Source organism: Equus przewalskii, chromosome 12 (assembly GCF_037783145.1).
Source record: "Equus przewalskii isolate Varuska chromosome 12, EquPr2, whole genome shotgun sequence".
In the NCBI taxonomy this organism is placed as follows: domain Eukaryota; kingdom Metazoa; phylum Chordata; class Mammalia; order Perissodactyla; family Equidae; genus Equus; species Equus przewalskii.
The window spans coordinates 28127631-28149301 of NC_091842.1; the positions used below are offsets into that span (position 1 = coordinate 28127631).

Here is a 21671-nt window from a genome sequence, read left to right on the forward strand (position 1 = left end):
GGAGGGATAGATGATGGATGGAGGAGGGATAGATGATGGATGGATGGATGGATGGAGGAGGGATAGATGATGGATGGAGGAGGGATAGATGATGGATGGATGGATGGAGGAGGGATAGATGATGGATGGATGGATGGAGGAGGGATAGATGATGGGTAGATGGATGGAGGAGGGATAGATGATGGATGGATGGATGGATGGAGGATGGATAGATGATGGGTAGATGGATGGAGGAGGGATAGATGATGGGTAGATGGATGGAGGAGGGATAGATGATGGATGGATGGTTGGAGGAGGGATAGATGTTGGATGGATGGATGGTAAATGGATGGATGGGTGGATACATAGACAGATAGATCAAGCTGGTCTTTTAGAGATACATACTAAAATATTACAGATAAAATAATATGATATCTGGGCATTACTTCAGAATAATATGGGGACTTGAATAAGACTATAGGAAAATCAAGAATGGCCATGAGATGATAATTGTTGAAGCTGAATGATGGTGGATTTGGGGAGGTTCCTTCTACTCTTCTGCCTTTTGAATACGATTGGAAATTTCCTGTACTAAAAATGTTTGTTTCAATTTCGTTATCAGTTAGAGATGCCCTCTGAAGGATATCCAGGTAAAATGACATCATGTCTGGGACTTGGTTTAAAATATTCAGCTAAAATTTTTTTACAAGCCAGGGTGTAGATGTGCTCTGGTCTGAATGTTTGTGTGTGTGTGTCTGGTGTCCTGCCACCAAACTCACTTGTTGGAATCTTAACGCCCAATGTGATGGTGTTCTATAGAAGGTGGGGCCTTGGGGAGGTGATCAGGTCATGAAGGAGGGGTCCTCATGAGTGGGATTAGTGCCCTTATAAAAGAGGCCCACAGAGTTCCCTAGCACCTTCCACAAGGAGGACATAAGGGGAAGTCTGTGACCCAGAAGGGGCCCCCCACCCGACCCTGCTGGCACCCTGATCTCGGCCTCCAGAACTGTGAGGAATAAATTTCTGCTGTTTCTTAGCCACCCAGGCTGCAGTATTTTGTTATAGCAGCCGGTCCGGACGAAGACCAGATGAAACATCCTTCAGCAAAATGTTGATAAGTTGTTATGACTGGGCGATAGAGATTCATTGTACTGGTCTGTTTCATTTGTATATGGTTGGAATTTTCTACAATAAAAGAAAGTTTTTAAAAAGGGACAGAGAAGGCGGGGGCTCCTATTTTCTCGGTACTTTTGGAAGTATGGAGTCATGCACTGGGGGCTTAGGTGAATTTCCAACAAGTGTGCCAGTGTTGACGTTAAGGGAATGGGTCCCCTTTAACAAGGGATGTCACAGGCCGAGCATTGCCATGGTGAGGCCGGAAGCGTGGGCTCTGTTGTGGACTACGGGTGGAGAACACATTTCTCACCCAGAGAGTTGCCCTGCAGGGTAGTCTGCCTCCCAGGGGTCCTGCTGGGAGGCGGACTAGCATGGTGGGCAGAATATCTGGAATCAGCTTCCTTGAGTACACATACCAGCACTACTGATTTCCAGCTGTGTGGCCTTGGACATGCTCCTTAACCCCTCTGAGCCTCAATTTCCTCGTCTATTAAATGAGAGTAATATTAATGTCTCACAGACTCATTCTGAAGGTTGAACTGGTGATTACATGTAAAGTGCTTAACACAGTACTTGACAGGTAGCATTTATTTATTATCGTTACTGATGCTTTTGTTGTTACTGTGTCGTCGCTGCTGTTGAGTGTGCTAAGAGCAGAAAGAACTTTCTGAGATAGATGGAAGAAAATAATTGGGGGCAGAGGCTAAAGGAAGTCCAAGAGAGTGGCACCCACTGTCAACCGATCCACCCACGGAAGCCCGTTCGTGAGCTGCTGGAATCAATTTCCTGCGTGCTGGTTGCAAAAGGGGATATAAGAGGAAAGCAGCTTCCTGACCGCTTCCTTTTTCTGCAGAATGAAGTAGAGCTGGGGGAGCTGCTTCTGTCACTGAATTATCTCCCGAGTGCCGGGAGACTCAATGTTGATGTCATTCGAGCCAAGCAACTTCTTCAGACAGATGTGAGCCAAGGGTCAGGTACAGTGCGTTCCCCTCCTTCCTCTCTTTCTTTAACAAGCAATCTATTTTTGTTTGACACAGGGCCCCAGGTTTCTTTTTCTGCATCCCGGATACTATTAGTAAGACCCTGTGAGGGTAAATAACATCCAGAACTAGGAGGTTAGTTCAAGAGGGAAAATAAACCATCAGATATCTCTTAGGATGAGGCCGGTAAATGATGCCATCTCTGTATCCCCATTCAAAGTGGGGATTTGACCAAGACCAGGAGTGAGAACTACTGAAATCTAGATCCTTGTACACACGCAGCCCCAAGGAGGTTCCTTGCCTTTCCTGATGCTGTGCCTGCAATAGAGACATCACGCTCCAGGGGGCAGTAGTATGCATTGACTGTGCCTTCTAATCACCAAGAGTGATGCACAGACCCCGAGGTTTTTTCCCAGCTCGCTTCAAGTGTAGTATAAATCTTTATAAACCTCAGCTCAGAAAAGAATATTGTATTAAAGTGTCTACTTTATAGCCAACCAATTCAAACATGACTTTTAATGAAGTGGAACAGATTACATTCCATCTGTATGTAGCTTCTCTCATGCCAGCAAAGGATATTACTTTGAAAGCAGCCATGGTCGCTGGGATCTCTTCAGCTCAGTGGTGGAAATGCTGTCCTCTCTAAGTGCGATAGCTAAAATAAATTACTTTCGCTATAAGGTGACAGCTGAATTTGGAAGACAACTTGCATTCTCAAAAACCATATTATAAAAACAGATCTGAAAACAACCCGTGGAGAGAACAGTATTAAAGCTGCAGCGTTTCAGACTCACCACAAAGGATAGTCGGTATGATAAAATGATTAAGAGTTTCAGCATCAAACTGCCTGGAACCAAATCCTATTTCTACTGCCTGCAAATGCTGTGGCCTTGGAGAAGTTACTTAACCTCTGTAAGCCTCAATTTCTCCATCTGAAAAATTGACATAATAACAGTATTCATCTCATTGGGTTGTTTAACAATATTAAATTAGATCACGTACCTAAATCTCTTTGTAAACTGTAAAGTGAGCTAAGAATGATAGTTATAATTCTGCCATCTCTATTCTCCTGTGTATGGGCTATGGGCTCACTGACATGATAATGTGTTCTCAGGGACAGAAAGCCAGGACAGGCTCTTGGTCTGGCTTTTCCTCCACTAGCCAGATCTTAAGCAAATCATTTCTCGTCTTGAGTCCTCAGTTTCTTCGTTTGTAAAACGAACACAATGCCTGATGCAAGAGAGGAGCTCAGTAAATATTTGATGGCTGGAGGATGAGAGAAATGATGGGCAGATAAGCAATTGGATGGGAAAAAGGAGAAATGAATAACAGATGGATGGATGTGAAATGGATGAATGAAAGGGGTAGATGCCTGGACTGATGGATGGAAAGAGAGATGGATTAATGGAAAAAGAGATGAAAGGATGCATAGGTGGTTGGGCTGTGAGAGAGATGGGCAGATGGATGGCTAGATAGTTGGATGGGTAGAAGAATGGATGGAAGAGAGGGTGGGTGAAAGGCCGGTGAAATGATGCGTGGATAGGTGAACTGATGGATGGATGGATGGAAGAGTGGATAAGTAAAAGGATGGATGGATGGTTGGGAGGATGAATGGGTGAATGGATGGATGGATTTGGTTTCATGATCTCCAGTATTCTATCACGCTGTGTCCCATTCTCAGACCCCTTTGTGAAAATCCAACTGGTTCATGGACTCAAGCTTGTGAAAACCAAGAAGACATCCTTCTTAAGAGGCACAATTGATCCTTTCTACAACGAGTCCTTCAGCTTCAAAGTTCCCCAAGAAGAACTGGAAAATGCCAGCCTCGTGTTTACAGGTAGGTGGCATTCCAGACCCTGATGAATCCCAGGTGAGGCACGTTCAACTTATTGCCTAGAGATAGAAGACACCCAGAGAGGGTAATGTTTAAGAACTCCATGTCTAGTATTCAGCTACCTGAGTCTGAATCCACTTACCATCTGTGAACGTGGGTAAGACTCTTCGAGCCATATAGCATAATTGTTACAAATGTAAACTTTAGCCAGATTTCCCGGCACTTCCACATAATAACTTGCCCATGAAGCCTTGGGCAAGTTCCGGAGCCCCTCTGAGCCTCAGTTTCTTTATCTATAAAATGGGGGCAATAGTAGTCCTTGCTTCATAAGTTTGTTGTGAAGAAGTACTCACTGTGTTAGCTCTGACGATATGATGATTTGAGTAGCGTATAGTCTGCTGGGGAAACATTTGAAAAATAGGGTCACCTAACTCAGAGAGGAGGATTTTGAAAAGCTTCCCAGAGGATATAGCATTTAGGTAGACACTTCCTGTGCCACTCTGGTTGAACTTAATCTATTGTTTCCAGTGTCTAATTTAATCTATTGTCTCCAGGGTGTCTTAGTTATCTATTGCTGCATAACAAATCACCCCAAAATTTAGTGGCTTAAAACAATGAACGTTTATTGTCTCATAGTTCCTGTGGGTCAGGAGTCCAGGCGTATCTTTGCTTGCTTTCTGGCTAGCTTCTCTGACAAGGCTGCAGTCAAGCTATTGGCCAGGGCTGCAGTGTCATCTGAAGGCTCAGATCTATTTTCAAGCCCACTCACGTAGTTGTTGGCAGGATTCAGGTCATTGCAGGCTGTTGCACTGGGGGCCTCAGTTCTGTCCTGGGGGTTGGCCAGTGACCTTGCTCAACTCCTCACCACGTGGGCTTCTCCCTAGGTCAACTCACAACAGAGCAGATGGCTTCCATCAGAGCCGGCAAGTGAGGGAGCAAGAGACAGTGAGCAAGATGGAAGCCAGAGTCTTTGTAAATCTAATCTCGGAAGTGACATCCTATCACTTGTGTTCATTAGAAGCAACTCACTAGGTCCAACTCACACTCAAGTGTGGAGAGATTACACAAGGACACGAGTACTGGCAGGAAGAGATCATTGGGAGCCATTTTAGAAGCTGCCCACCACAACATGGTTAGAGTTATTAGAAGTAACCGTTATTATTTTCTGGGTCCCATTCACAGCAGGGGCTTCACCTCTATTGTTGCTAATCTTCATCATAACCCACCCTGTCAGGTCAGTATCATCCTCATCAACTTACCGGGCGAGGCACTTAAAACCTAAGCAGCCCACCCAGGGTCTCAAACTGGGGGCATCAGGGCTCGAGCTCTGTTCTCCATAGCTCCAAAGATCACGGGATCTGCATTTCCGCAAGCGGCAAGGCAGTACTGGGATTGGGGATCTGACATCACGCTCTGAGGAGTCCTGGTCCAGAGTAATTGGAAGCTCTCATCTGCTTCCGTCTGGTTTAAAATCCTTAGCTGCCGTAGCTGAAAAGCCTCGCATGCAAGGCTTCCTCCGCTTCGGCTTATTGCTTGTCATCACCGAGACTGCAGATGTTCCGTGCCCCGAGACCCCTCCCAGGTGGGCTGGGCTTTCTCAGGGCCTGTCCCCCGGGGAGTCTGCATGCGATCAGGGGCTGCCTGTCCTAAGCAGATACAATGGTCGTATCTGATCGCTGCAGCCTGTGATGGCTGCTGTCCCCGGGCCTCGCTCTCCCCAAGGTTTCAGGTCAGGACAGAAGACAGAGATTCCACTGAACCGTTGGTTGGTGGAGGGCAGGCAGTGGGAACTATATTGAGCTAAGATCGGATCCGAGTGTGGAACAGTGATTCCCAAGCCCCTGCTGAGAATAAAGGGCTTAATGTCACAAGTTTAGATCAGGAGGGGACTCCAGGGGACATGGAGAGCCCATAGGGAAAGCCCTGACACTTTCATATTTTACGACAAAAGTAGTACTCACTTGTTGTAATGAGTGACACAACCAAAAGATGCGTGTTGGGGGGCATCAGGAGAGCAGAGCGGCTAAATGCACGGGCTGTGGAGCTGGGGCCTGGGTCCTGGCTTTGTGGCCTTGGGCTTATGTTTTCTCATCTGTAAAATGGGGACAAGGACACCTCAAAGGATGGTGCTGTGGATTAAATGAGATTTAACACATAGTAGTGCTGAGCACTGTGCCTTGCGCGCGGCCAGCGCTCAGTAAGTGTTAACTGTTATTGAATGGACATCTTACCGTCTCCCTCATCCCCCTTCCACTCCCTTCTCCCTGGAGTCACCACCTTGAGCATCCTGGTGCGTCACTACACAGTTATCCTTGTTCACACAAACTTCATCCACATGTGGAAGAGTCACTTCCTTTCAAAGGTTATTCGCTAATTCAAGAAGTATTTGTGAAGCACCTTCCCTCTACTAGACACTTTCCAAGTGCCGGGAACGTAGCAGTGGACAAGACAGGCTCTTGTGGAAGTTTCTGGACCGCTCTGTGGATGTCACCCTGAACTGTGCTTTCGTTTCATTCATAGTGAATGTGTTTAGCCCTCCGGGTCAATGCAAATGCGAGTGGCTCTAACTCTTTATTTTTAACCGTGTTATATACCATCACGTGGTTTAGGGTGATCAAAGCAGAGGTTATTCTGTCCCGGGGGGCGAGGGGTGTGTGACGGAGCTTCAGAGAATGTGCTAAGAACTCTGGAGGGTTCTCCCCACAAAAATACGCAGAAGGACAGAAAATTTTGCATATAGTTCAGAGGTTATTTGAATCCCATATGTGAACCCCATAAGGCAGAAGCCTCAAACTGGAGCGATGCTCCCCACCCCCCGTCCCCATCCGTGTCCCCTTCGACCCCCCGCACTACAGGAGGCAGTGGTCAACTGCACCCGTCAGACAAGGCCTGAGCTTCCATTCAGGGAGGGTCTGCTGCTCTCTTTGAAACATTGGGGTTTGGGGCCCAGTTCAGGGGCTCTTCTCCTCAAGTTAGAAGCCTATTGAAAATATTCAGTACAGAGGATCGAGGCCTCCTTGCCCCCTTAAGTAAGGGGTTCTCAACCTTGCCTGTGCTTTAGAATCAGCTGGGAGCTTTAAAGCGTTACCAGTGGCTAGACCCCACGCCCAGAGACTCTGATTCAGCTGGACCAAGCTGGGGTCCTGGGCGCTCTCTGTATATCTGTATTTTTAAAGCACCCCAGATATTTCTAATGCTCAGTCAGGGTGCAGAACCATGGCTGTGAGTGGAAATCGCAGCTGGGGTGGCATTTGACATAAAGGGCGCTGGCTGGAATAACAAAAGAAGTACGGATTAAGCTGTATGTCTCTAGGCAAAGCTACAATTCTCCTGAATTCAAATCCATAAGGTTCTAACTTGCTTTATTTATCAACTAGGGGAAAGAGCTGTCACCTCCAGGCTCAAGATCTGAAACCCAGCCCATTAGCTTGTTTCCAAACACTTCATAGCAAAAGTAAGGTTGATCTGCAATTTAAGCGTTTGCAGAGAATGCTGGTAAGAGCCTGTAATTAGCTGGTGGGCCCGCTGTCTGAGTGCTTCCATTCCTGTGTGGGATGTTCCTCTGCAGTTTTCAATCAGGTGATTTCTGCAGCTGAAGTTTAAAAGAAAAGAAGGGGGAAAATTGCTTTTCGACTCCTGAGTTAGCAACACGCGGTCCACAGGCCCTCCGGGAAAGCAGGATGGAGTTGACCGCTGGATGACGGGCTGCCATTGGCAGTAGGGGGAAAAAAAAGAAATGCAGCTTGATGATGGCTTTTCAAAAAATTAAAAATAGAATTCCAGTATGACCTGGCAGTTCTACTTCTGGGTATATACCCAAAAGAATTGACAACAGGACTCAAACAGATAACTGTGCACTCATGTTCATAGCAGCGTTAATCACAATAGCTAAAAGATGGAAGCAACCCAGTGTCCGTCAATGGATGGAGGGATGGACAAACAAAATGTGGTCCATCCATACAATGGAGAGTTACTCAGCCTTAAAAGGAGGGAAACTGTGAGACGTGCTCCAACATGGATGAAGCTTGAGGACGTCATCCTTCGTGAAATAAGCCAGATAGGAAAGGACAAATGCTGTGTAATTCCATGTATGTGAGGTACCCGGAGTAGTCAAATTCGTGGGGATAGAAAGAATAGAGGTTATCAGGTTGGGGGGAGGGGAGAATGGGGAGTTATTGTTTAATGGGTACAGAGTTTTAGTTTGGGAAGATGAAAAGATTTTTAGTTTGGGAGATGGATGGTGGTGATGGTTGCACAATAATATGAGTTGCCTTAATTCCACCGAATTGTATGCCTAGAAGTGGTTAAAACGGTAAATATTATGTTGCATGTATTTTACCATAATTTCAAAAAAACAGAGAGAGGAAGGAAATGCAGTTTGAGCTCCACCGAAGCTGAGAAGTCCTGGAGGCTGAGGCGGGACGCTTGCAGACTCTTCTCCCTGAGAAAAGGCCCCGTCCTTTCCTTGCCACTCTGAGGGGTAAGAATGGGGTTGGGGGCCAGACCCTTGAGCCTGATGCCTGGGATCTTGGCCTCTCTTTGCCTCAGCTCCCTCATCTGTAAAATGGGGACACTGGTCCTTACTTCAGTCACTTGTTATCGAGTCCAAAATGGGTGACTGTATGTAAAGCTTTACAGTGGCGCTTGGCTCAGAGAAAGTGCTCCGTAAGCCTTAGCTATTATTGTTATTACTTGAAAGACGCCAAATTTATGCAGCCAGATGCCACCATAAAGCTTCCGGAAAAGGGCGAGTAGTTATACATTAATAAATAATATGTTTCTACCCACTTTGTCAACTTAGAGTCAGATTCTGTGGAAAACCCAAAAAGGAAAGGAAAATCATTTTACACACTTACCTGGCTGGGATATTGTCTCAGCTTCCTGTCCCCTCCCCCTCAACGTCAGAGGAAGACCCCTGTCTTCTTGGAGGTGAATTTCAAGGGAAATCACTAGGTTAGAAGGAACCGAATGCTATGTCAGAATCCTCTAGTTCTCTGCCTCCCTCAGTTTCCCCTAAGTGCCCTGGGCTTCCCGGCCTTCTGAGAAGCATTCAAAACTCCTATTCATCCGGCAAACTTAGTCAAGAAACGCTTGGCTTAGGAAAGGTTCCCTCATGCCTGGGGGAAGCAGGAGTCGGGGCCTGCGGCCTCAGGCAGCCTGTGATGACAGGGGCAGGAGCGGGCAGGGCCCAGCCCCCACGTGTCGGTGCCCATGGATTAAATTTTTTTGAGCACCTACCATGTGGGCCTGGCACTGTCTAGATGCTCCGAATTCAACAGGGAACCAGACGTTCATGGCACATGTTCTCATGGAGCTTAATTCTAGCAAGGGGGCAGACAGACATTGATCCAGGGCCACAGCAGTAACCATTTAATTGTGAATTGCTCTAAGGGACATGAAGGAGAGAAGCAGGGTGTGCTGCAGAGTGCCTGACCTCGTCAGGGGAGTGAGAGGAAGTGACATGGGAGCTGGGAGCTGAAGGGTACAGGGAGCGAGGACGGGTCAGGCAGGGCTCCAGCCCAGAAGGGAAATGGAGATCTGGAAGAGAAATCGAGGCCGACTTTACCCTTCACCCCGGGAGCTGACGGGCTGCCAGGGAAGACCCACACTTTGCTGCCCATGTGTCCTGTGAGGGTTTCCCAAGGCAGCTACTGCGGGAGTGACCTGGGCATAAGCTTAAAGGGGGGCATCAGTGATAACCAGTGTGGGACAGCTGTGGAACACCCGAGAAGGAAAACCAGGCAGTGACTGACAGTCCTGGCTTCTTGCCAACTCCTAGTGTCTCTAGCTAGGACTAGAGCACACAGCGCATCAAACTTTAACAAGCGTAGGCATCTCCCAGGGGCGTGTTAACATGCAGATTCTGACTCAGTCGGTCTGGGGTGGGACCTGGGATCCTGCATTTCTAACGGTGCCGAGGAGATGCAGACGCTCCAGGTCTGCAGACCATGCTTTGGGGAGCAAGTACATTGAAGACCCAGGAAGGGCATCAAGGGGAGTGGCAGCCATTCCACCTGTTAGAAAGACTCGAACCCTCCAGCAGTAATTGTTAGCGCTGCATATCACTAGAACTCCAACTGTAACCATCTGTACGTTAGTATTACGTGGGATCTTTTAAAAATCCTGACGCCCAGGCTCCAGCCCAGAGCAACTGAATCAGCCAGGGCATCTGTATTTGGTGGTGATGGGGGCGGTGTCTGTATTTTTCGAAGCTCTGCAGGCGCTGTGCAGCCTGAGTTGGCAAGCATCTGCCTATGCTCTTCTGCCTCCCCCCACCCCGCTGTCGGCTTGGAGGCCTCCCAGGCCCCTCTGTGAGAGGGAGTTCCAAGGCACCTGGTCTGTTTTCCATAATTGCTTGGCTTTCTGCAGCTGTAGCATCAAATTGGTTAATTGAATCTGCTGGTGAGATGAGATGGGTGGGGACGCGTGGCAGAGAATGAGATGGGAAGTCTGGAGGACACTGCTGCCACCCTCTTGCCTGGGAAGTCCCCAGGGTTGAATGGGCACCAGAGGACGTGCTTTAAAAGTGTTGGGGTTTGGGAAGCAGAATGGTGCAGAAGCCAAGGGTTCCCAGCAGAGAGAGAAGGGGAGGCCAGTCGAGAGGGGCAGAGCCATTCTGCAAGAGCCAGAAACTCGCTTGAGATCAAGACATGTCCCCCAGCATCTGGCCCCAGCCCACCCATGCCACGCCTCGTCTCTGTCTTCTCCCCTCCCAGCCCCACGTATTGGGCACGAGGCCCAGCTCTGCCGAGAGAGAAGGTTGCACAGCCATTTAGAATTTGGGTTGGAGTAAGATAGATTTTTGTTCAAATGTCACCTTTACCACTCGGCAAGTGCGTGTGACCTTGGGCAAGTGATGTCCCTTTTCTGAACCTCAGTTTCCTCCTCTGTTATGACCTTCCAATCTCAATTGTTGTTGTTAGTGCCATCAAGTCAATTCTGACTCCCAGGACCCCGTGGACAGCAGAGCGGAACCCTGCCTGGTCTTTTGCGCCATCCTCCGACCTTCTGGCGCTGTATCGGACAGTGCGCTGCTGCTATTTGTAGGGTTTTCATGACCAGTTTTTTTGGAAGTGGGTGACCAGGTCCTTCTTCCTGGTCTGTCTTAGTCTGGGAGCTCCGCTGAAACCTGTCCACCATGGATGACCCTGCTGGTATTTGAAATACCAGTGGCACAGCTTTCAGCATCACAGCAACACGCAGCCACCAGTGTGACAACTGACAGACGGGTGGTGTGCTTCCCTGACTGGGAAACGAACTTGAGCCAGGGCAGTGAGAGCTGAATCTTACCCACTAGACTTCCTTGTCTGGCTTCCAATCTCAGTACTTGGGAAAGCTTTAGAGAGTGCTTTGTACATAGTTAGTGCTCAATAAATACCAGCTATGATGATGGTGGTGATGGTGGTGATTGATGGACCCTGCCATAGAGGAGCGGACCTCGGAATTACACAGCCTTGGGTTTGAATCTTGACTCCCATGTTAACCAGCTGTGTGACTTCAAGCAAATGACTCCACCTCTCTGAGTCCCACCTTTCTCTTGTGTAAAGTGCTGCAAACCGTTCCTATTATGGGAATTAAAGGCAAATCAGCATGTGGACCCATCCATCCCACAAGAGGCCACTTAGAAAAAAAACCATACCTGCTGTTTTAATAATCAGAGTGGGGGCAAGAGTTGAAACTCTGGCACTTTTGAGGTTAGTAGCTCAGCCCAGCTGCCCGTGGTTGTGTCCCCAGCGTCTCCCTCACCTGATCACCATCACCCCAATGCTGCCGGCTGGTCCAGTGTCCAGGAGCCGGGGACTGACAGGAGAGCTGCGCCAACCCAGCCACAGAAGCAGACCGGTTTGTGCTCCCCACAGTGTACTGGGGTTGGCAGCGTGCAAGAGGAGCTGGCAGCAGTGACTCGGCTCCAGACCCAGAGCCAGTCATGGGAAGTGAGAGGCAGAGCGGGGAGACTAAAGCCTCCACTTTTGAGCCAGGCGACCATGCAAATGGGCCCCTGGGAGCCAGGGTGTCGGGAAGATTGCAGGGAGGAGGCAGTTCCAGAAGGGACCCTGTAAACTTGTGTGTGAACTCCTGGGCTCCTTCCCAAGCTGCACGTGAGTGGATATGACTCTCAACAGTCTATGAGAGACTTTGAGACCTGAACTGCAGGGTAGACTGCCACCCAGGTCCCAAGCTGGCCCCGTGGGGACACACATGAGGGACATATAGGTGGGCCAGCCCAGTGGAGCAGTGGTTAAGTTCATGCACTCTGCTTTGGCAGCCTGGGGTTCGCTGGTTCGATTCCTGGGCGCGGACCTACACGCCACTTATCAAGCCATGCTGTGGCAGGCGTCCCACATATGAAATAGAGGAAGACGGGCAAGGATGTTAGCTCAGGGCCTATCTTCCTCAGCAAAAAGAGGAAGATTGGCAGCAGATGTTAGCTCAGAGCCAATCTTCCTCAAAAAAAAAAAGATATGAACTACAAAGACTAAAAACTGAACTGATATTGGAATAACAACATGCAGAAGGCAGGTTAGGACATGGGGTCTGACCCTACCCTGGTTAATTTCCTGCTACAACTGAAAAATCAACATATTCAATAGGATTTAAACAAGACCTAGAGTCTCATAGCATAATATTCAAAATGTCCAGGATGCAATCCAAAATTATCTGATTTACAAAGAACCAGCAAAATCTAACAAGTTCTTAGAGGACATATAAGTAGCAGATGTCAATCACAAGATGACCCAGATATTGGAATTATCAGACAAAGACAGTAGAGCAGTTATTATAACCATGCTCCAAGAAGTAAGGGTGAACCCTCTGGAAGAGACTGATAAGATGGAGACTATTAGCAGATCAATGGAGAAATAGAAGAGATAAAAAAGAACCAAATGGAAATTTTAGAATAGAAAAATACAGTAACTGACATAAAATATTCGCTGGATGAGCCCAATAGCAGGATGGAGATGAGAGAGGAAAGAGTTAGTGAACTTGAAGACAGATCAAGAAAAATTACGCAGTCGGAGCAACAGAGAGTAAAAAGATTGGGGGAGTTCCTTACCAGGTTGCTGGGCTGCCAATTTAGTAGGGCCACTACTGTCCTTCCCTTCCCAGAAAGCATTAGCAAGTCATGAGGAGGCAGTATTGCACTGTGGTTAAAGTCAGTCAGACCTGGGTTCACACTCTGTGTGACTATGGGCAAATTGCTTTACCTCTCTGAGCCTCAGTTTCCTTGTCTGAACGATGGGGACAGTAGTACTTATATTCATCATGAACCTCTTGTGGGTTCATTATCTCATTTGATCTTTCAGCAAACATATATGGTATGGTCTGTTTTATGGCTACATTTCAGGTGAGGAAACTGAAGCTCAGAGAAGGGAAGTGCAATGAGTTTAGCCAACTGCAAAGTCTGAGAGAACAGTCCCCACAAGACTGGCCTCACTTTAGAAACCGGCCACAGTTCAGGGGTCCCCAGGACCACCCTCACCTCAGACCAGTTCCAATCATCTTCTCCCCGTGGAGTCAGGGACGGCGTTAGCTCCTCCTAGTCGCTAAGTATGACAATACGCCTAGAGTATTGCCCGCTGGGGAAGGTCACTAAGCCTTTGGTGTCCAGAGTTTTTATTGCGGCTCGGTCACATACTGTCCGGTGGCTGACCTTCTGTCTCCAGCGTCTCCTGGAAGTCAGCTCATACCTTAGTCATCAGTTTCTCCAGAGGTCTGGACTGATACTGCATGGCCCTAAAGCTGCCGTCATAAATCGCATTGGTAGACAGTCCCGTGGCCAGAGGCCTCAGGCAAACAGACACGCTCCTGCAGAACATTCCAGGCGCCTGGAGATCACCTCCCAGGAGGCAAGGGCAAAGACCGGCCCTCTCTTTGGGGAAGGTGAACTCTTCACCACACGGGAGCTAACTACTCACTTGTGCAGGCATCCAGCTGGGGAGGGGTTGAGCCGAGCTCCCAACTCAAGCTGTTTGGTTCCAAACCTCCCTCACTCTTAACCGCTGCACTCTGGTGTGCATGTGAATCACCTGACTATCTTGTTAAAATGCAGATTCTGAGACAGTCTGGGATGGAACCTGAGCCCCTGTGTTTCTAATTAGCTCCAGGCAACACTACTGCTGGGCTGAGGACCACACTTTGAATAGCAAGAAGGTCCTTTCTCTGTTCGCCCACGTTACCCCAATATGTTCGGGGCAAGGAGGGCAAGGTGAGTCTGGAGAAGTAGCAGAAGGCAGATCGAGTCGCATCTGTAGGATAAGAAGCTTGTAGTTTTTTTCCAAGTGCACTGAGAAGCCTTTGGAGGGTTTAGACCAAGGAAGTGATATGATCTGGATGATGTTTTTAAATATCGTCCCAGGTGTCGAGTAGAGAATAGGTTATAGGAGAGCAGAAGGGGAACCAGGAGACCATCTGGGAGGCTGTGGTGCTGGTCCAGGTGGATCCGGGAGATGGCGGAAGGGTCTCAGAGAAGGAACTCAGTAGAAGATAATATTGGAGGCAGAGTCAACAGAACGTGCTGGTGGGTTCGATATAAAGGACCGTTCCCTATTTTGACAAGTTACTTAACTCCTTTTTACTTGTTTGTAGATCTCAGTTGCCACCTCTCAGAGCATTGTGAGGACAAAAGGAGATAATGTATGTAACGTGCTTAGCACAGTGCCGGCACATAGTGAGGGCTCAGCGGATCGCGGCATTGAACCTGGATGTGGGCAGAGGCAGAACTCCAGCCAAGAGGCCAGGAGATGGAAGCGGACACCTGTCACCCTGGGGCTCTCCTGGCAGAGCCCAGTGCCCGCAGCGTCACCCCCATCTCAGCCTCTCCTCCAGAGGGCTCCTTGAGGCTGCCCAAGTCCACGCAGGCGGTGGAACTTGGCTGGATCTTAAACATTCGTTTTGGGTTCCAATGGTAGCCTTTGAAGCCTGGGCTGGCTGCCAGGGCTCCTGGGGAGTTTTATTCCATTTGCCTGGCTGTTTAATGATTTTGGTGCTTTTGGATGGAGCCTCGTTCCAGGCAAACCCCCACTGGAGAGAGCATCAGCGGGCTGGGGAATTAGCCAACCATGTGTGTCCCTGCAGCGCCCGAGCTAGCTGGAGTGGGGAAGGGAGCCAGCGAGGTCAGGTCCAGCCTGGCCTTGTGCCTCAGTGCCAGCTAGAAGCAATCAGGCCAAGGCCAGCACCTGGGTGGGTTCGAGATGAAGGCTTGTGCACGGAATAAAATCAGAAACCAAGAATATTCTTCCCAGACATCCCTTCTATCCATCGCCTTGTCCTGACTTCCCCAACCCAGAGCTGCCAGCCAGTGGGAGAAGGCTTAACCTTAAAATGCCAGGCCTGCGGGGTGCAAGCTGTAGTGTCCCCCGTCTTTCTACATTTCCAGGAAACCTTTTGCTCTTGTGAAAATAGCTTTGGCTTAGAAATCAGAAAGCCAGACTCCCAGAGCTTGGTTGCTATATCAGGACCTTTTAATCTCTCTGAGCCTCCCTTCTCCATCTTTCAGACACATAGAACATCTGCCTTGGGGTTTTTCTTTTTTTTAAAAACTGTTTTTTTGTTTAAAAATTTTTTTTCTAGCTTAATTGAGAAATAATCGACATACCTCACTGTGTAAGTTTAAGGTGTACAGCATGATGGTTTGATTTACATATATTGTGAAACGATTACCACAATGGGTTTAGTTAATATCCATCATCTCATATAGATACAAAGAAAAGAAAAATAATTGTTCTGCTTGTGATGAGACCTCTTAGAATCTACTCTCTTAACGACTTTCATATAGATCGTGCATCAGTGTTAACGATAGTCGTCATGTTGTACATTACATCCCTACTCCTTAATTTTATAGCTGGAAGTTTGTACTTTTGACTACCTTCTTCCAATTCCCCCTCCCCCACCCAGTTATTCCATTTTTAACCATAATAGCAAATACATATACAGTCCTGCGTTGCTTAACGACGGGGATACATTCTGAGAAATGTGCCCTTAGGTGATTTTGTCGTTGTGTGAATATCATAGTGTACGTACACACACCTAAATGGCAGAGCCCACTGCGTACCATCTGTGTGGCTGTTTGGTACTAATCCTTATGGGACCACCATCGTATATGTCGTCCATCGTTGGCCAAAATGTCGTTATCCGGTGCATCACTTTCCAGCGCTTCCTGCGTGCCAGGCACTGCTCCAGCTGTCTCACATGAGTTAAGTCCTTTAATCCTCATAGCAACACTCTGACGTAGGAATCATTATCATTTTATGAATGAGAAAACTGAGGCAGCCCTAGGGTAAGTAGCTTGCCCAAGATCCCGGAGCCAGGATTCAAACTCAGGTCGTCTGGATCCAGAATCTGGGCTCTCAGTCACTGGGTTGCACAGCCTCAAACGTTTATCAAGCCCCTACTTTGTTGAGGTGCTGCACTAGTTGCTGGAGGAATAGCAAAAAGACAGAAATAATTCCTCCTTCCATGATGCTGACATTCTAGTTGGGGTGAGACAAACAAGAAATAAACACCTAAAGAATAATAGAATAAGGCAACGGAGAGGGCCTGGAGCGTTACTTTAAAGTGGGTAACATATGCTGAGAAAGGGCTGGCTGTGCAAAGATAGGGGAGAGGGACACTAGGCAGAGCAAATAGCAAGTGCAAAAGCCCTGGGGCAAGAATGAGCTTGTTTTGTTCGAAGAAGATGCCAAAGTGGCCAGAGGATAGTTCACGAGGGGAATGAATGAATGATGCAATAAGTCGGGGCCGTGGTCAGCTTAGATGGAGCTGGTAAATATTTATTGGACACCTACTGTGTGCTTAAGCCTGTGAGGCACTGGGGAAACAGAAATGAACAAGACAGAGGTGGTTCCTGCCTTCACGAAGGATGGGTGAGATGACAGGGACACTTAGTACATGGCAGATGCTCAGTGGGTGTAATTTTCTATCTTTCCCTATTCGTAAATTGACATGAAAACTGCTTCCCTGGGTTTTCGCCTAACCCCCACCCCCGCATTAAACAGGATGGAATGTCGTTGGCTTATAACGACAGTCATTTCTAGAGATGGCCTTATGCAAGGGCTTTATTTACCAGGCAAAACAGAGAAACAGGTCAGTGAAAGATAAGCAGAGTGGGCGAAGGGGCTCGACTTGCCCTCTGTCTTCAGGAGCAGGTGCCCCACACTGGCCAGGGGAGGGAGGGTCTTTGGGGCTTTTGTCCACTGGCTTGGTGCCAAAGTCCCCATTATGCGTCTGCTTTCAGATTTTATTTCGCTTCATTTTTATTGGGGCTTGGAAAACAGAAGAGAGGCAGCTTGTGGATGATTCGTGGGTGGGGTCCGGATCCATCCTTGTTCGGGGTCCCCTTGGCTTCTGGGTGGCCTCTTAGGTAAGGAGGGACTGGGACATTTAAGAGATGCCCAGACAACTGTATGATAAAATGAGGGTTCCCCAGCCTCATGCTAAGAAGTATGTCTAAAACCCACTGTGTCTCTAAGGCACTTGAGGACCAGGGCAAATCATTCTTTCCATGTTATTGAGTGCGACTTGGAACAGAAGTCACAAAAGGGATAATGATGAGAAGGGCTTCTAACTTGAGGGGGAAGAATTCAGCGGGAGCCCTTCTTCCCACTAATAACAACAGCCGACCTTTATTAAGACTTCTATGTTGCAGGCACTGTCCCAAGCACTGTCTCAGTTGATCCCAACAACCAAATGAGGTAGGTACTAGCACTGTCCCCATTTTACAGAGGAGGAAACTGAGGGTCAGAGAGCTCAAGTGACTTGCTAAAAGTCACTGTATTAAATAAGGTAACGTTAGCTGCTGTAATCGATCAGCCACCGAGGTTTTGTGGTTTAACACAATAGAAGCTTATTTCTTGGCTTGCACACTGGTCCTTTGTGGTTCCTTTAGAGTCTTCCACGTGGTGTTTCAGCAACCCAGGCCCCTTCCATCTTGTGGCTCTGCTGTCTTCTCCGGCCCTGAAGGGTTTCATCTCCAGCTGGTGGTTGGGAGAGAGAGAGAGTTGAAGATTGCATGGGACATTTTTAATGGGCAGGCCTGGAAGTTATACACATCACTTCCACTCAACTCTATCGGTGACAGCTCCCTGCAGGGGAGGCTGGGAAATGTAGTCCAGCTGTTTGTCCAGGAAGAAAAGGCTTTGTTGACCAAGCAGCCATCTCTGCCACTAGTCCCCAAGCAGGCGAATAAAAGAGCCAGCCTGGGCACTGAACAAGCTTGCTCCACTGCCTCCCTGAGCACCTGTTGCCTCTGAGTTCATGGTCAGCATCAGCATGGGGGACCCCACACCACCAAATTCCAGGCTTGGGGAATTCAGGCTAACAAGAGCAGTCCTTGTGGTAAAGTTACCAAATACCTTTTGGCTGGCGAGCCCGGGCGCTCGCTGGTGTAGAAAAGCAGTAAGACCAGTGTTTCTCATCTGGGGCTGACTTTGTCTCCCAGGAGACAATGGGTAATGTCTAGAGGCATTTTTGGTTGTCACAACTCAGGAATGCTATTGACACCTAGTGGGTAGAGGCCAGGGATGCTGCTAACCATCCTGCGATGCTCAGACAGCCCCTCATGATGGAGAACGTCAGTGGTGCTGAGGTCGAGACACCTGAGCTGGAGCAGTGGATCTGCCGGCCTCCTGGAGTTGGCAGGGTGGGGCGGTGACCTCTGGCAGGAGCTGTGAAGGGCAGGTTGGCGTGGGCTCAAAGCCAGTCAGCTCCTGTTATGTGCCTGTTTGAGGCTCGTTTATTCTTACAGCATTTCAACCTCTCCCCGTCGCTTTGCTTTAGCTGCCTGAGTGTGAAGAATTCACAGGCAGAGCCCGTTAGGGGAATTGGTGCTCAGCTGTGCAGATTTTTCAGATGGCTTCCCTGTTTCCACCCACAGAAACCTGGGCAAACAGAAGCATCTTGCTCTGAAGACCAGGTGGTGTGCACTGGCCAGACGGACGGCAGCCAGGCTCACCGGGAGAGCGGGTGGGAGCCCTCTTGGGAAGAGGAGTGGAATATTTTTAAATCAGGTCTCTACTCTTCCCACACCTTGTGGTTATGGGTGTGTGCCACCTGCATGTGGTGACATGAAGGGGTTACATGGGAAAAGGAGCACTGATGGCTTTTTAATATTGTTATTATAAAAGATATATATATATATATACACCTACATATATGTATGTGTACGTGTGTATGTACACGTACATGTATATGTATATGTATGTGTATATGTATGTATAATACAACCATATAGGAGACGGTAGAATAGAAAATAAAAATCCCTAATTCCCCCTACTTAGACGTAACTATTCTTAATAATTTATTATAGCCTTCTCTCCAGGAATGTATGCATTTATGTATATATGTGTGTTATGTTTGCGCATGTATGTATATATGTGTATATCTCCATTCTCTGTTGTCAGCATCCAAAATAGATATACTTTCTGCAACTTGCTCCTCTCACACCATGTATCTGGGACACTTTTCCATATTAGCATATGTATATATTTGTTCAACAAATGTTCGTTGAATACTTCTAAAGAGCCAGGCAGTATGGCTATATCCATGAACAAATTAGACAAAAACCCCAGTTTCAACAGGCAAACACTTGAATGTGGGGAAACAGGCAGGAAACAAAACGGTAACTGAATTATGCCGTGTAGAGATGATATTCAGTCCTCAGGAAAAAATAGGAGCAGGGAAAGAGGTCAGTGAGGGATGGGGTGTGAGTTGCAATTTTTTAAAAGGTGGCCAAGGAGGACCTCATGGAGAGGGGACGTTTGAGCCAAGACCTGAAGGGGACCAGGGATAGGCCATGTGGGTGTCTGTGGGAGAAGCATCCTAGCCACAGGGCCAGCGGTGCAAAAAGGCCTTTACGCGGGAGAAACAGCCAGGAGCTCAGTGTGGCTGACGTGGAGTGTAGAGCTCCCTAATTATTCCTAATGGCTGCATGATATTCTATTAAGTCAATGAGTTGAAGAACAGTTTATTTAATTAGTGCCCTGTTGGTAACCTTGGGGTCAATTCCAGTTCTTTGCAGTTAGAAATGTTATTGGAGGGAGCACCCACACACGTTTCTCTGCTGATATATCCCAATGTACCGTGAGCTATAGCCCAGCAGTGGGATGGCTTGCTCAAAGCATCTACGTTTGTCCGTTTTGATAGCTATTGTCAAAATGTACAATCCAGAAAAAAAAAGTGGCGCGATTTTTACTCTTTTGTATCTTCTTGGAGTGTGCATTTGAAACAGGTGACTCGGGCAAATGGTTTAACCCTCCGTGGCCCAGGGAGGCCCCGACTCCTGGCCGCAACAAGAGGATTCATGCAAGGATGAAATAAGCAAGCTTTCAAAATGATTCAGTGCTGAACAGCTATGAGCTGATATTTTTATCATTCTTTTTTACAAATTTAAAAAAGCCTTTTGATCTTTAATTCTGTATTATGTAATAATTCAAACATATGGAAAAGTACAGAAAAACAATCACAGGCAGCCATGGACCCCCCCAACCCAGATCTGCCTCAGATTCATTTTTCATTTCTTAGTTGGCAGATGCAAGACAGCTGCACATTGATTGCTGGCTTCAAAAACCTGGGGTGTACAATTACTTTATTTTTAAATGAAATGGATGGAAAAGTGACAACTAGACTTCATCAAGATTTAAAAGTTTTGCTTTTTGAAAAGCATAGTTTAGAAAATAAAAGAGCAAGGCACACCCTGAGAGTAATTTTTTGCAAAACATATCCAACAGAGAGCCTGTATTCAGCATATGTAAAGAGCTCTTGTAACTCAATAACAAGACAGACAATCCGTAACTCAATAAAAAGTGAGCAAAAGATTTGAACAGACACACTTCACAAGAAGATACACAGATGGCAAAGAGGCACGTGAAAAGATCCACTGCTTCATCAGTCATTAGAAATGCAAAGTAAAATCACAATAAGATCCACTGCATACCCACTAGTAGTACTAAGTTTAAAAGACCGAAAACACCAAGTGTTGACAAAGATCTGCAGCAACTGGAACTCTTATAAATTTCTCGTGGGAATGTAAGATGTTATAACCACTTTGGAAAATGGTATGCCATTGCCTTATAAAATTAAATTTATATTTACCATACAAACCAGCAATTGTACTCCTAGGTATTTACTCAAGAGAAATGAGAACATACGTCCACAAAAAATCATGTACACGCACATTTCAAGTAGCATTATTTGTAATAACAACAACCTAAATGTCCACCAACTTGTGAATGGGTAAACAAATTGACATCTGCACATTAGAATACCACCCAGCAATTAAAAAGAATGAAATATTGATACACGTACGCATGGGTGAATCTCAAAAACATTATGCTAAGTGAATGCAAATGACTATATACTATACGATTCCATTTTTGTGAAATTCTAGTAAAGGCAAAACTATAGTGACAGCAGCAAATCATGATCACCTGGGACTGCAGCCTGCTTGGGACAGAGAAGGCATGGAGGGAAAAGGGACAAGTGGGAACCTTCTCAGGGAGAGGGAACTATTCTGTATCTTGATTGTGGTGGCAGTTACACATTTGTACACAGCGATCAAAATTCATCCAACTGTATACTTAAAATGGGATGGGTTTTATTCTATCTAAATAATACTTTAGTAAACCAAACCGAGGAAAAATTTTTTCTTAGATTTTACAAATGGATGTGATTTGATTTTATTTTTGAGGAAGATTAGCCCTGAGCTAACATCTGCCGCCAATCCTCCTCTTTTTGCTGAAGAAGACTGGCCCTGAGCTAACATCCGTGCC

General features: G+C 47.2%; 1 protein-coding gene across 19 annotated transcripts in view; it reads left to right on the forward strand.

The window, feature by feature from the left end:
- SYT17 (synaptotagmin 17) overlaps nt 1-21671 on the forward strand; it is a 107073-nt gene that overhangs the window by 46091 nt on the left and 39311 nt on the right. For all 19 annotated transcript variants that reach the window (XM_070566649.1, XM_070566635.1, XM_070566636.1 and 16 more), the window contains 2 exons: nt 1949-2069; nt 3757-3912. In XM_070566649.1, coding sequence (XP_070422750.1) covers nt 1949-2069; nt 3757-3912 — 277 coding nt within the window. The remainder of the gene's footprint in view (nt 1-1948; nt 2070-3756; nt 3913-21671) is intronic.